The sequence below is a fragment of the Tauraco erythrolophus genome, chromosome 1, assembly GCF_009769465.1.
Source record: "Tauraco erythrolophus isolate bTauEry1 chromosome 1, bTauEry1.pri, whole genome shotgun sequence".
In the NCBI taxonomy this organism is placed as follows: Eukaryota; Metazoa; Chordata; class Aves; order Musophagiformes; family Musophagidae; genus Tauraco; species Tauraco erythrolophus.
In genome coordinates this window covers 49,620,902-49,635,951 of record NC_141465.1, presented here as the reverse complement: position 1 = coordinate 49,635,951, position 15,050 = coordinate 49,620,902, and the positions used below count along the sequence as shown (strand labels likewise).

Here is a 15,050-nt window from a genome sequence, read left to right as displayed (position 1 = left end):
ATCCCCCTCTCTCAGCAATTCGTTCTTTTTGGAAAGGACTGGCAGAAGATGTTGCCTCCTATCAGAGTTCATGATAGTCATTGAGGGACTCCAGCCTTGCGGGATGTTGGAGTCTGCAGAGAAATACACCTTACCCCTTCGTGTCCTGCGGGGCTGCGTTTGCCCTCCAGCATTGGGAGCCGGCCATGAGGGGCAGAGCCCCTGCTGCAGGAGGGACGGTGTGGCACAGGGACAGTGCTCAGCTGAAATACCTCCTGAGTCTGAATTGGTCAAAAATGGCAGGCTTTGGGTGCAGACCTTGTTCTAGTCAGGCAATACTGACCATCCAGCTCCTGAATGTTGCTTCCATTTATGGTGCTCCGTTTCCACCCTTGCTCCTCCAGTTTTGATGATGAGGAAAAAAAAATGTCTTGACTTGCTATGATTCCTTGTACTTTGTACAGTATGGTCATGCATAGTTCCACTGTAGGTGATTTGATCTCCATTTTAATATCCAGCTTTTTCATAGTCTAAGGAACTGCCATCTAAGGGTCTAGGTAGCAATTGTAAGGAGTGGGAAGAGTGTTTTGAGGGAAGAGTAGAGATCTGTTTTAGCAATATCACAACATATACCAGCCTTGTAATGGAAGACTGCTGCAAGCAAAACTAAGTTAATGAGATGAGTTTATTACTGAAGTAAAAACTGCAAAGCTTTAAAGATTCCATAAGCTGAACTAACCATGGCTATGGAGTTGTGCCTGGATATTGCAACTCTGAATATATATGCTGTGAGATTGAAGGGTTTGGCATTTAAGGTGGTGAATCAAATGGCAGACTGACTGCAAGAACAGGCTTTCAGCTGTGAGTTGTTAAGGCTCTGAAAATTGCTGTGGGTTGCTGGTGCGATTGAATAGAAGGTCCTTCTGATGCTGGTTCTGAGTTAAAAAGTATTGGTATGCCATGGCAGCTTGGCAAGGCCGTTCTCCAGTTATTTCCTCCCTATGCTTTGCTCTGGGGAGTTTCTGGGTCAGGACCCAGCTGTTACCTCATCAAATTCAGCTTGGTAATGGCACCACCAAACAGACCCTCCTAAGCTGCTATGGAGTGCAATGTTCCCTTTGGGCAATGCTGCAGCCAATGCTTTGAGGATCCAGCTTATCTTCTGAAACTGTTAAAACATGGTCTTCCCAGTGCTCTCTCTGGGTGGTATCGCTCTTTGTACAGCAGCTTGACCAAAGGACAGCAGTCATACTGGGTTTTGAAAGCAACACTGCTCTTCTGGTGATGTGGGCTGCTGGTACCTTGGTGCAGCATAGGTGGATCCTTCACTGTAGCAGAACAGTCTTGTCCCTTTCATACAGCCTTGTTTTGGGAAGATGTTTCATTGTGGAGTGTCAGATTGTGCCACAGGCCACACTGCACTAGTGCTTCTTCACTGTGTGGTCATGTGGCGAAGCTCAATGGTCCTTTGAGAACGTGCCACGTTCACTTACGTGTGTAGTGGTTTGCAATTTGAACAAGCATTGAGAAGCAAAATTCAAGGCGATTTGCATTGGAAACTCCTTTGCTGATGTCAGCGTGTGTATGTAGGTATATACATAACTCCATTTCCAGAGCAGTAAGAGTCAACTGAGTTGAATTATTTCTTTTGCTTAAAAATTGTCACATCCTGTTCAAATTTTTTTTTGTCAGTAGGTATGGCATCCAATTATTATTACCTAGCTGGCTTGAATTGAATATAATTAATTAATTAAGGTTTAGACCCTGCCTACAAAAGGCAGGCCATTTCCTCCTGGCTGCGGAAGATGCAATGGCATCCTGGGAGCCGCAGCCCAGGCTGGTGAGCGACAACTGGTGACCCCGACGTGATCCGGCCGTGACTAATATCAGAAGGTACGTGCTTCCGTACACGGGGCTCCAAGGGACGAACTCTAGATTAGAAAGATGGGACAAAACTCCGCAAAAGAGAACATGATGTTTTCCATCCTTAAATCTGCAATGACAGTCGCAGGCGCTAAAATAAGTGATGAAGCTCTCTGTGAGCTACTAAATTGGGCGGCAGAACATGAACGCCTGGCCGACCTTAACACCCCCTTTAGCTCAGAAGCATGGAAGCAGCTAGAGGATAAGTTAATTTATGAAACAGTGCTTGGACAAAAGAACCTGACCGGCCTATTATGTATTTGGGGGACTGTATATGATGTAATGCAGAGATGGACAGTAGAAAGAAAGGAAAAAGAATCGCCAGATTCTGATGAATCTGCAAGTGAAGTTTCTGAAGGGGACAATGAGTTATCCAAAGGGGGACTGACCCTGGACAGCACAGGCAGTGCACCAGTTGTCGCTCACCAGCCTGGGCTGCAGCTCCAAGGATGCCGTTGCGTCTTCTGCAGCCAGGAGAAAATGGCCCGCCTTTTGTAGGCAGAGTCTAAACCTTAATTAATTAGTTAATTATATTCAATTCAAGCCAGCTGGGTAATAATAATTGGATGCCATAATTCCCCCTTTTTGTTTTACAGTTTTGTGTTTTCAAAGGTGTTTTCAAGAAGGCTTTATGGTGAGCAGAGACTCAGTCCATTCATTCCAACTCCAGCACACTTCCCTCCCGTGAATATCACGTCATGGCTTGCAGCTTTACCTTCTTCACTGAAGGACTCTTGCTCCGGCTCTTTTGGCTCCGGCGAGGGAGTCAGGGTCCTCAGGGTCTCTTCGAATGTATCACATCAGGGTCACCAGTTGTTGCTCACCAGCCTGGGCTGTGGCTCCAAGGATGCCATTGCATCTTCCACTGCCAGGAGGAAATGGCCCACCTTTTGTAGGCAGGGTCTAAACCTTAGTTAATTAGTTAATTATATTCAATTCAAGCCAGCTGGGTAATAATAATTGGATGCCATAAGTAGGCAAGACCCCTTGAGTGTCAGCTTCTCTTTTTCACTTACGTTTTCACATGCATATACAAATACACATGCATATATATAAAAAGATACAATATATAATAAAATTATATTTAAAATATAAATAAATATATAATGATGTATCTTTTATACATATAATTTAAAAACTTCTTGACTTCAGGATCTACTTCAGTATCTCTGTGGTGTAGGGAGCCATTGTTTTTGTTAGGATACTGGTTTCACAAGTGATTACCCAGATATGCAAAGCAGTCTTTGGTTATTGCAGTGTTGTGAGGAAGTTTGCTCTTTAGTAGCACGGCCTTTGGGCCTGTGAGGTTAGAACGTTCTTCTATATATTTCAGAAAGCTCAGCAATCTTGCTTTCAGAGTCCTCTTTTGTTTCTTAGAAATAAAATGTTGTTTCAGTAACCTGACCAATGCAATTTTATAATCATTTTAAATGCCTGATTTTTAGGCTCTTCTTGTTTGTAGTGCTTCAATGTATGTGGAGAGTAAGAATAAATGTAGAAGGAGATGATTTCCTAAGCAATTTAAATTGCACGTTTTTTTTCTGTTTAGATTTTTCTGCTGCAGTGGAGGTTATAATAATAGGAATATTGTAGTAATAATTAAATAGCTGCAGAGGATATACAGGACTAAATGTAAAAAAAACCCAAACAAGCAACAAATCCCCCATTTTACGTTTAATTTTTAATTTGATTTTCAGCAGTTAAGCTTTCAGACCTCCTCTGCCTTACCTCTGCACTCTACTTCTTGAGACATTCTCACTATAACTGCCAAGATCTTGCAGATTACTGCCTTAGTAGTCAAATAATGTTCTTGGAGGAACAGCTGGATCTTCTGCTCCATTCTTAGGTTCTGCAAGGTGGCAGGATGTTCTGCAAAACCAGGGTTGTTTTTTATGGCTCGGTTGAAAATGGAGAAGAATCTGTAGCATGATTGCCTGCTGGCTAAGCACGGGTAGGGTTACCTGACTGTGTCACAATTGTTTGATTGGTTTTGCTCCATTTCTTCTCTGTCTGGGTCCTAGACATGCAGGGCAAAGCTCTCAATTAGTTTCTTTCAGGGCCTTGTTATTTTGGTCCTTTGTCGTTATCCAAGATTAATGGACTATAAAATCTTTTCTCAAAACTGATTTGAGAATGATTTTGACTTGATTTTTTTTGTTGTTGTTGTTGTTCAGCTGATGTCTTTATGTTCAGAATTAATACACTGAATGGGTATTATTTGGAAGGTCAGTAATTCATCTCCCATTCATCTCCCTGTGTGGGAAGTGGAGTAATTGACTGTTGCAGTTTAATTTGTAGCTTGGCTACATGAGGAAATATAGTTTAGATACTTGATCACTACATTAAGAATATTATATTATCAATACCATCCATTATGTGTTATCTCCATGTCTTTGTCTCTTTCCACCTATCATCCATTCAGGTGTTCATTTTAATTTCAGAAGACGGTTTTTACTGTGACTGCTGAACTGCAGTACTACAATACAGTGGAAGCAGTTCTTGAATGCATCCATAAAGAAAATAATGGCAAGAGACAGGTCACCTGAATGTGAGGCTTTGTTAAACTTGCAAAATGTACAAAGACTGCTAATGTTGTGCTTGACAATGACAAGGGTGACTGCTTTTTGTTAACCAAGGAGGTTTTGTCTTCCTTTTTTTTTGTTTTTTTTTTTACCCCCCCCTCAAGATTTTGTCTCCCACTCTGGTTCTGGTCCTTTTTTTGTGTGTGGTTTTTCTCTTCCCCTTCATTCCTTTGGCTCTTCTCCACAAGCTTTCTCAGTGCCAAAAGCTTTAAGATAAAACACAAGATTTCACACTATATGCATAAAATGACTGGCTGGGGTTGCTCTAAACTCCCTGAGAAATGTCGTGCTCACAGTTCATTGAAATTTGTGAGAGTCATTCCATTGATTCAAGCATGCACTGAATTAGGTCTTTAGTCTTATGCTCTTTAATTTAGAGTGTCAGGGCCAGCTGGGGTTGTGAAGTTTTTGTACAAACATTTTCAGAGTCCTCAAGTCATGTTTTTGCTATGTCACTTCCTCAGAAGCATTAGCGAATCTCACATGCAACTTTGTAAAGCAAATCTCATAGCCCTTTACTCTGGACTTAGCCTTCTTGAGTTACTGACTTGAGATTTTTGGGATTTTTTTTTTTTTTTGAATGTCTGCAAAATCTGTGTTTCTGAATTCATTATTTTTAGGCCCAACCTCTTCCATGCTCTCTGGGAAAAAACAGCATCACTTAGTGTTTAGGGAAGCTTGGGGTTTCTGACATTTGCTTTATTGTTCTTTTGGCTGCAGAGTGTGTCCTTGTTCTTACAGATGAGGGTTACAGAATTTATTCCTGGTTCCTTCTTGTAAGCAGAAGTTACAAGAGCAACAAATGCCTGTATTATAAGTTGCTGCTGAAATAAAGAAAAGTTAAGGAATAAGACTGGAGAGAAGTTCCCTGTTTTCCCATAGGAGGCCTGAATGGGCCTCCAGCAGACATGCTAATGAAATTTGTGTTTCCCATCTTGGAGATTTCTTGTTGAAAGAAGACAGTAGCCCATGTCAGCCAGAAGACTTTAAACGCAGAACTACTGGGCTTTGCTGTATGACTGGAGCTTTGGCTAGAGGGACTGTTCTGATGTACACTGCAGCTCTTGTGAAGGGGCTGGAGAACGTTTCCTTAACCCTAACACAGGTGTTTCACCCAAAGAGAAAAGAATACCCAGAATTGCACTGCTCTGTAGTGAGAAGTCTTTCCTTGCATATGTAGTCCTCACCTCCTTGTCATTCACTGTTGAAGTGCTTCTCTAACTCATTTCAGGTGTGGAACTGTTACACCTTGAAAAGCGGAGTTGCAGTTGTCTTTTTGTAGCTCCTCTAAGCTTCTTTATCTGACAAAGCAAATTGTGGTGCAAGAGAGAATATCACCTTTATTTGTGTTGATCTGTATTCTTAAATATTTACTGTGGAAATGTGTGAGCTATACTCATCAGTATAATAAATCTTCTTTCTTTAAGAAAACATCAGCTGAAGAGGTACCTGATAACTCTGCTGTGTTACAGGATGGAAAGAAAGATGACAAACAAGGTATTGAAATAAATAACTTCTTTTTTTCCATTATGAGTTAAATTCTGTGTGTTTTTAGTAATCCCATATATTTGCTGACAGAAACAATGATATGTTTAATTTCTAAGCTGCCTATGTGTTGCTGTAGATTTGAAGAGACAACTCATTGACAGCAGCTGGGTTGAAGACAAATAAATGCGTGGGTTTCCTTCAAAATTAGTTCTGTCATATGTGAATGATATGAAATGCATTGTCTAAAATACGTTTAGTCCTAAGGCAATTAATGTTGCACTTTTTATTTTAACTAAGTTGCAATTGTTGTTATCAGGAATTTTGTAAGAGTAAAGACTACATTGTGCCAAATTTTGGATTTCTCTTTTTTGCAGGAAATAGCAACACTTCAAAATTGCTTTTTATTCCTATTAAAAAATGAAGCGTGCTATATTTTCTTGCAAAACAAAAGTTTTGGACAAACCGGAATGAAAATACTTGATTTGTTTGTATCACTTGAAATCCGTCAGCAGCAAGTCATGTGAAATTTAAGTGATCTTTTTGTTTTTCCACTCAGTAGCTTCTAGGGCTTCCAAAATCAGCACTGGATCATCACACAGTTGTTCATTTCCATTTGTCTTTCCCTGTTCCCAGCCTTTCAGGTCCTTGCTTACTGTTCCTCAGTTGTGGAAACAAAACAGCTGTGGGTATTTCATTGTCTCATTCTCAGAGCTGTGGATTATACATAATTAAAAAAATAATAAAATTTTGGCCTCCCAGCTGTCCTTATGTTAAGGTTGCATCAGAGCTGTGAGACCAGGTAGTCCACATTCCTGAATCACCTTCTGCACTCAGGTGTGACCGAGTTTGGCAGATTCCCAGTGTCCCTGGTTCAAAGAAAGGTTGTCAGGATGGTATCTATCTTAACTGGTTGATGGATGTTTGCAAAACATTTTGACAAGTCAGCATGTTCCAAGAAATTAATACATTGTTGACAAGGTTTGTTTTGTTGTAAAATTTGTAATGAACCAGAGCAGGACTTGAACCTTGAAGGTTATTGCTTTGAACTGTCTAGGGAAGGTTTACTTTTTACTCAGTCTTTTTTCTTCCCTGTTTAGGTGAAGAACTTGTGCTTTGTTTTTTGTAGCTGACATGTTAAGTCAGATGGAAAGCTGTTTTGGTGCATGCAGTCCTTCAGGGCTGAAGATTTGCTGTATTTATGACAAGGTTCCTACCTTTTCAGCCAAAGAACAAATGCTCTTGTTCTACCATTTATTGCTTTTCTGAAAAAGGAACGAGCAGATCGCTCTCCTGGCTGAGGAGATATCCCCAGAAGTCAAGAGCCTGTAGTTCAGGACTGTAGAAGCAAATTTTCCTGCACTTTTCAAACTATACAAGTAAATTAGCTCCACTCTGTCAGGTTGTAACATAGTTAAATATGGAAGATAATGTCAACAGAACTGGATCTTGAGAACCAAGCTTTTACACCTGTTTTATTTGATAAAGGTAGATGGAGATGAGAGACTTCATTCCAAGTGAATGTTTATAATAATGTGTATTATAATACATCAAAATACACTATAGTGCATTAATAGTGCCTTAAAGTCATTAATAAAGGATGTGTAGGCATCCGTGGAAGGGGAATAACCACAAAGATTGAGTTTTCCTAAATTTTAACCCTGGTTTTGTCAGTCCCATATGATGTTCCCTGGGGCAGGCTGGTGAGGTTTCAGTTGCCAGAAGCAGCCAGTCTCTCGTGTGCCCTGGCTTTCCAGCTTTGCAACCTGGGACAGATGAGTCTGGCTCTGCCTGGTGTCGCTGGCTGCTGTCTCTGTGAGAGTGCTACGTCTCTGAAACAGAAGTCTTCCTTGGTTTTAGGTGCTTAAACCCCCCAGTTCTCAAAATTTGAGATTATTTGGCAACTCAGGCTTAGGCCTTTCTGTTCTTGACTTTTGTGCTCTTAGAAACGGCTACTTTTTTGAGTGCTTGGGTGTTCTGAGGGTACTTGGCTACTTTTCAAGTATGTTTGGTGTTATTAGATGATCTAACTAATACCAGTTTAGATACTTCTTTCTCAGAGTTGATACCTGTAGATCATACCTGCAAATACTTAAAGTAATTCTCAGTTTTGTATTTTTTTTTATTAAGCTCTTAAAGTAAGCACTGCTCTCAAAACGATACCAAAGGAATTTCAGCACTTGTCTGTGAAAACAGGTAAGAAGAAAAAAATTGACGTGTTGCTTCCATTAACTTTAGAGCAAATATTTTTGTATTACCATAAGCCTAAATTTATGTAATTTTATTAAATTGTTTTAAGATCCTTTTGCTCTCGTACTGTTTTACTACTGAAGTTAGCTTTTACCTCATAATGACTACTACTTGCCAAATTAATCTTAATTAGTACTTCAGGTTGTCAAAAGATTTCCTTCCTTTCTTGTTGTTAGTGTATGTGCATTCTTCATGTGTGGGAAATGTTTTTAACATCACGTTTTGTAAGGAGTCTGAATTTTATTTTTCTGTACTACAAACAAGATGCCAAGAGCAGAAATATTGTACTTCTTGATAAAAGCTCTTCTCAAGTATGGAATAAGTATTCAGTAACTATTCTGAAATGACCTGTTTCTTTGTAAAAACTGAGCCTTCATATTTTCTGTCAAGGAGTTTCAGTGTAGATAGCCTTTTGGAAACACAGACCTTGTGGCGCTTACAGCACTGAGCAAAACAAACTTTTGCTTTGGGAAGCGTTTCTTTGTTGAAACCACCCCTGATTTTTCTCTCTCCAACTCCAGCATACACTCCCTGTTCCTGTCATACTGGAAAATGTTATTTCTGGAATGGCATATGTCAAAATTGCTTACTTGCTCCAGAAACTTCCCATGCATTCAGCTGAGTTCATCAGATCTCCCTTACTGCCTTCTTTGTCAATCTCTTTCCTAGAGCAGTAAGAGTGTTTGTGAGCCCCTCCCTGGTCCCAGTCAAGCCGAATTCTGGACATACTTTCTTTTCCTTTTGCAGGAATGTTTTTACTCGTGAAGATATCCTTGATTAAGAAAACTGACCTCACATGTTTGTCACAGCAGTTTTGTCTTATAGCTCGATTTATTCATGGCTGCTCAACAGCTACTTGCCTCATTTCCCAACTCTTTTTTTTCTGGCTTCTTCCCAAACACTTGGCAGCTGCCAGATTTCCTATCTTCAGCTCCTATTCTCAGATGATTGCAGCTTCTACTTCTCTCTCTCACACACACACACACACACACACGCTTGCACACACACAGAGTCTTACACTTCCCTCTCAGGAGGAGAGGAGGATGGTTGCAAGACTTTCAGTTCTCTTCTTCTCCCCCAGGGTTTTGCCCAGGAGCAACTCAGGGAGGTTTATCTTTGGTTCAGCAGTTCCATTGTTGGTTTGCTTAGGAAATAAAACTACTGTGACCTGCACATCTCCTTTGCCACCAACCTCTTTTCCCCATGTCCTTCATCTCCTAGTCAGGGAGATTTTCCCAATTGTTGCTGTGTTTGTGTACCAAGGGAGGTGGTGGCAGAGTTTCACCCCATCATCATGACTCCTGTCACTGTAGGAGTTTCACTCTTGCGTCCTGCATGTTCAGAGTTTGAGCGAGCACGTTCTCAGGTTGCACGATACCACCAATGGTAGAAGTAAAAATGTTTATTTCTCTAATGGACTAGATGCAGCACAGTAATTCGGTGGCTATTTCAGAATTGGTCACTATTCTGAAAGGTCACTGTAATCATTAACCTTCAGGATGAAAACTTTTTCTTTGAAAAAAGAAAATTTTACATCCGTCTTTGGTTATTCGTTTGGGCTGTTTATGTAAATTCAGGAAAGCTGATACTGCCCTGCATCATTATGGGAAGGTTTTCTTTGCCATCAGAAGGACTAGAAAGTTGAAATGAGTAAAAACTTTGTATGCTCAGCATCTCCAAATATCTGGCCAGTTTATTGAGGCTTCTAAGTGCAAGGTCATTGTTGGCCTTAGACTTTTAAAGGATTAAGGGCCAAATTTGTGAGCATTTAAATTGTGCGTTTCTGCCTAGGCCACCATTAAGAGATAAGTTAGTAGGGCTGATTTAGACTAGTGGGGAATTCTTTGGTTTTTTCTTTAGCTATATGGTGTACTTGCACCTTGTACAATTTTCCTCCTGATCTTCAGCCTGTAAAGCAAGGAGTCACCAGCTGAGTATAAGGTATCAGGCTACAGCCAAAATTTACTGAATCTGCATCCTTTGGAATGTTAAAATGAAGTTGCATTGGGAGAGGGGCATGGGAGCACTTAAACACCCAAAAAGAGAACCTTCATGCTCTCCTGTGAATGAATAAATTAGAGTTCATGATCATATATAACTTTAGTGCAGGCCAAGCTGTTGAGTTCATCAGGCTCTACTACTCCAGGAATTGTCCAAACTTTTAAATAATAAATGTAATTAATTTACTCAGCAGCTCTAACTTTTTATCACTTTCGTGTAAGTTAGGCTTATGTATCCATAACAATAGAAATATGGAAAACTCATGAACTGGGTAAGTAGTTTTGTATCGTCTTGAGTGCTTATGTCGTCCATGTGCATAAACCTGCACCTCAAACACAAAGTACGCACAGACTGAGCATATCAAAATAACTGCATGTTTTATGGAAATCCTGCTACAATTATCTGTATGTCCTAATAATGAAATACCTACTTTATAATATTTTTTTATATTATACTACTTCTTTTGAAAGGTAAAACTAAGTCTGGGTATTACGTAATTGTAGCCTTGAATTTTCTGATTTTTTCAAAAGCTTGAAAGTAAATCCTTGGCAGTAGTATTGTATTGCTATCATTTTTTTATTAGTAGTCATTCTGGGATTCTCTCATTGTGTGCTTTCCTGTTTACCTCAACAAGATGTCCTCAGAGAGTTTGAATGTCAGTTTTACCTGCAGGTTTTTAGACTAAAGGCTTTCTAAAAGAAGTATAAACAGAATTACAGTCTCCATAAAAGAAGGAATATTCGAAGGTTCTTAACCATGGCTTAGCTTGGAAAGGATTTATACTTGCTATTTCTAAGTGGCATATATTTAATAATTGTGCATGTAATTTAATAATCAGCAATTTCAGCATTGGGAAAATTGGGTCATATGGCTGTAGGGAGGCAGTTTCTGAAGTTTTATTCTCTGGGAATTTGACACAGAGAGAGCAGAGGATTATCACCACTGTATATTTTAATAATAATTCTCTCTCCCTCCTTTAGTTGCTAGGAAGAGTTTGTTGCACAGAAATCTGGAATGACTGTGAGCTAGTTTGTTGGTGACAATAATCTACTAGAACTTGGTTTATAAGTGGTTGCTTGTGTCACAGCCAGCTGCATTTGGGTTTTTTCCATCCAAAGCTCCAACTAGCACTGCGTGACCTTAAAAGCAGTTTCTTTTATGCAGAAATAGTGTGTGGCTATACATGTGTCATATGCTGCTACTTGTTTTCTGTAAGCCTAAAGCCTCCTATGTAGGGTCTATGCAGTAGTACAATGCAAGCCATTATAAAGTCAGTATTTGCCAGCTGCTACCACATTTAACTCCTGCGCTGTGTTTTGGAGGATCTGTCATATTCTCAGGTTGTGCTGTGTAGTAGCTGGTGATAAATATCTGACTTGGAAGTAGGCGTATATCTGAAGGAAGCTAGAAACTCTTAGAATTACTTTTTTTTTTTTCCTCCCCCAATCTACTTGCTTCTCATTATTCCTTGGTTAGCAGAATAATGGGAAAAGTACAAGGATTCACTTTGTGTGTGCATTGGGATCACTGATGCTGCTGTAATACCTTGAGGATATCTCTGTGGGTTGAATTTGAAAGCAATCACACAGATACGTTTTCTCAAAATTATCTGATGTTAGTAAGGAGAGTAGCAGAAAAATCACAAAAAGACTGTAAACCAAGGAACAGCCTCGAGGAATTACCCAGAGAAGGGACATCAGCACTGTTGTTTTCCTATCACACAAAACCTGTATGTGGCAGGATGTCTGGAGTACATCCAAATAAAAGAAACATTCAGGCTGTAAAGCTTTCTACCTTCAAATGTCTTTCCTTCCCAGTGTCAAAGTAGTCTCAACTTGTTGTGCTAATTTTTTTTAAGTGGTAAGAAGATGTACCTTTATACTAATTAGTTAAAGTACTTAGGAAGGCCATAAACCTTTGTGTTTCGGGAAGCAAGACATCTATTAGATACCTGGACTAGATATTTTCTGTGGAAAGTTTGTGCTGTTCCTTATGTTGCTTTGTCACAACTACATCCAGGAGTACAGATCAGAGCTATCAGACCTATCGCTTTTTCTGCGTTCTGGTAACCAGTTGAAAGGTGAAGGTCTGACTACGTGTGGGCTTTTGAATTCTGGGGACATTTATACACTGCAGAAACAAAGGGGAAGGAGAAGTAAAAATCAAACCCCATTGCTCATGTGAGGTGAGCACATTCTCACATCCACATTTGCAACACTCATGTTTTTAATGGACACTGATCCTGCAGCTTTACTGCTGGTTATTTAAAATATGATATTTTAGTGGTTCTTTTCTGTTTCAGCTGCTCAGGAATCTAATGGACTTAAAGCCAGACCACGATCCAGGTACTGTTTTCATTTCTATTTCAGGAGAAGATGTGTGCTCACAGAGTGTAAGACACGAGGTGTAAGAACTGGTGTTGCATTTTTTCTTTATTTTTTTTTTTAAATTGATGTTGTGCTGGAAGTCCACTCATATAAAAAACAGATTTACCAGGAGAGATCTGTAAGCTAAAGACCCTACATAAGAACTGCCCTAGAGCCCTATGATCTCTGGTCATAAGGTTCTGGGACTTTTGCCTGTCCACCCAGCCCCGCTGCCTCATCCGGTGGTGACGGCCTCCAGCCCTGCCCCAGGGACATTGTGGCAGGACAGCTGGGACCACCCCGTTGCAGGGAACTTCTCAGGAATTTCTTGTTGAAACCTGCACACTGGTTGCATATGGAGGGAGACACTGCATGCTCCCACAGAAACAGCAATAGTAGCTCAGCATTCGGATGTGGGTGAGTGTATCCTTTCGTTGCCCTGCGTGTACTTGGCTATGGCTGGTTGGTGTGCGATGGGAGGACTTACGGTCTTACACTGCTGTGCGCTAGAAATGACATCTGCTGAATTTGGATATTCAAAAGAAAGAAAAGGGAGATTTTTGCCAGAAAATATTGTGTATAAATGGATTATGTGTTGGCTTTGACTGTTCACCATTCTGGTTATAGCTGTATCATGCATTCACCTTCAAACTTTTTTTTGGTGCTGGGTAGAGGGCTTCATTTCTTTTCCTTAGGTACTGAGAATATAATCATGAGCTCCCTCCTTACAAGCTTGTCAAAGCCTGTTAATAAGAGAGAATCAGCTGCAAGCATGATGAATGAAGATGGAAATCCTCTGTTCTTGGGACCTATGTCCAGGAAGGCTGAACTGCCTTGTGTGCCGTTTTTCTGCTGCTAGCCAAAGCTTTTTAGGTTTCACAGTTTCAAATTTTCTTGCTGTGTTACTGAATCCTAAATTGCAAATATGCAAATAATGTGTAAAAAATGCTTAAACAAGTTTGAAAAAAGTCACTTGAATGTGACTACTCTGTCACATATGACTGTCGCACATCTGACTATATGTCACCACTTCCATGCAGAAGTTGAGACTAAAGATTCCTGAGCACATCCTTGAACTCAGACCGTCCGCTGTGCTTGTCCTGCATAGCCTGGATGGCTCTATAACCTCGAGGGTCTCTGTCCACCAGAGGCTCTTGAGTTGAGTCTGTTACAGCTCTCAGCTCTGAAGCCTGGCTTTCAAGCCTAAGCTGTGCATATTCTTAGCTGCTTACTCTTAACTTTTAGGTTTCAGGTCTGCCTACTGCAAGCAACGATTCCCTGTCACAGAGCTCTGCGTTGGCACTGCTAGGGCAGGCATGGTTTTGCGTGGTAGCTGCTATCTCACTCGATCTTTAAAAAAAAAAAGAAAAATCTCAAGCTTTTAGGTTGTACAATTTTAATGCAAGTAAAATATACACAGCATAATATGGAAAGTAAAAGTGTAAAACCTTAAGATCCTGATTCAAAGCTTTCCCATTTATTTCAGGGGGCTTGGGTTAGGTCTGATGTGATCAGGCTATGGAATTCAAAACTCTACCAAGACAAAAAATTCAGCATCAGCTTAGGTTTTTGTGTCACATGTAAATTTAGAAGCAATTATGGCTTTCACTTCTATATTTATTAAAGCTTACATCAGAAACATAGGATCAGTGTTGCCAAATGTCTGTCCCAATAAAAAGCTGTTTTCTAACAACAGACTGGCAAAAAAAAGATCCGTTTCCCATTAGTGGGAGTTATTTCTGTTCTACTCAAATGTGTTTTTTGGTCTTGCCTGTCATGCGTAATGTGTTACAGTAAGTGTAACATCTCACATTGTCAATGCTCATTTTGAACAAAGCTCTCGGTCTTGCAGAAAAACTGGTAACTACAACAGCTGAAAAATATTGGACACTATTCAGCAAAATCAGAATTCTTAACAAATGCACTGCATTGGGATTAATGTGATGTGGAGGGGCCTAGGAAGATGTACTGAGCCATGTATTTAACCAGTTTTGGTCACTTTGGAGCCATTCAGTTTTTCTGGATTTTGTGGAATTTGGTGACTGTTTGCTATGAAAAATTTATTCTGATAGTTAGAATATTATAAATTACAAAATGTGTACTGGCAAGAGGTAGGTTGAAGCTGTACCTATATGAATACTACCCTTGCAGTTGGAAAAGGCAAGAGAAACTGTAAGGGGGGGAATTTTACTCAGGTTTATTCAAAATAGCTGCTACAATTATCCTGTTGACAGTGAAAGTAAGAATGCCTGAAGCTGTGGTATAAAAGGCCTTAAAAATTACTAGCCCTGTAAGCACGACTTGTTCCTTTCTCCAAACGCGTAGGTGCCTCTGTTGCCAAATAAATCCATCTTCTTATAAGGGGGAAATTTTAGTCATTAGGGCAAGGAATTTCCACCATGAACCTGAGTTCTGGTCAGTGTATTTTTAGGTACTATTCACTGAAGTTGTAGAAAATGAATTT

General features: G+C 40.0%; 1 protein-coding gene across 2 annotated transcripts in view; it reads left to right on the top strand.

The window, feature by feature from the left end:
* The window catches only part of REPS2 (RALBP1 associated Eps domain containing 2), a 98,403-nt gene that overhangs the window by 51,756 nt on the left and 31,597 nt on the right, over window positions 1–15,050 (top strand). For both annotated transcript variants that reach the window (XM_086609182.1, XM_086609177.1), the window contains exons 10-12: window positions 5,912–5,981; window positions 8,100–8,165; window positions 12,523–12,565. In XM_086609182.1, the coding sequence (XP_086465308.1) occupies window positions 5,912–5,981; window positions 8,100–8,165; window positions 12,523–12,565 (179 nt within the window). The remainder of the gene's footprint in view (window positions 1–5,911; window positions 5,982–8,099; window positions 8,166–12,522; window positions 12,566–15,050) is intronic.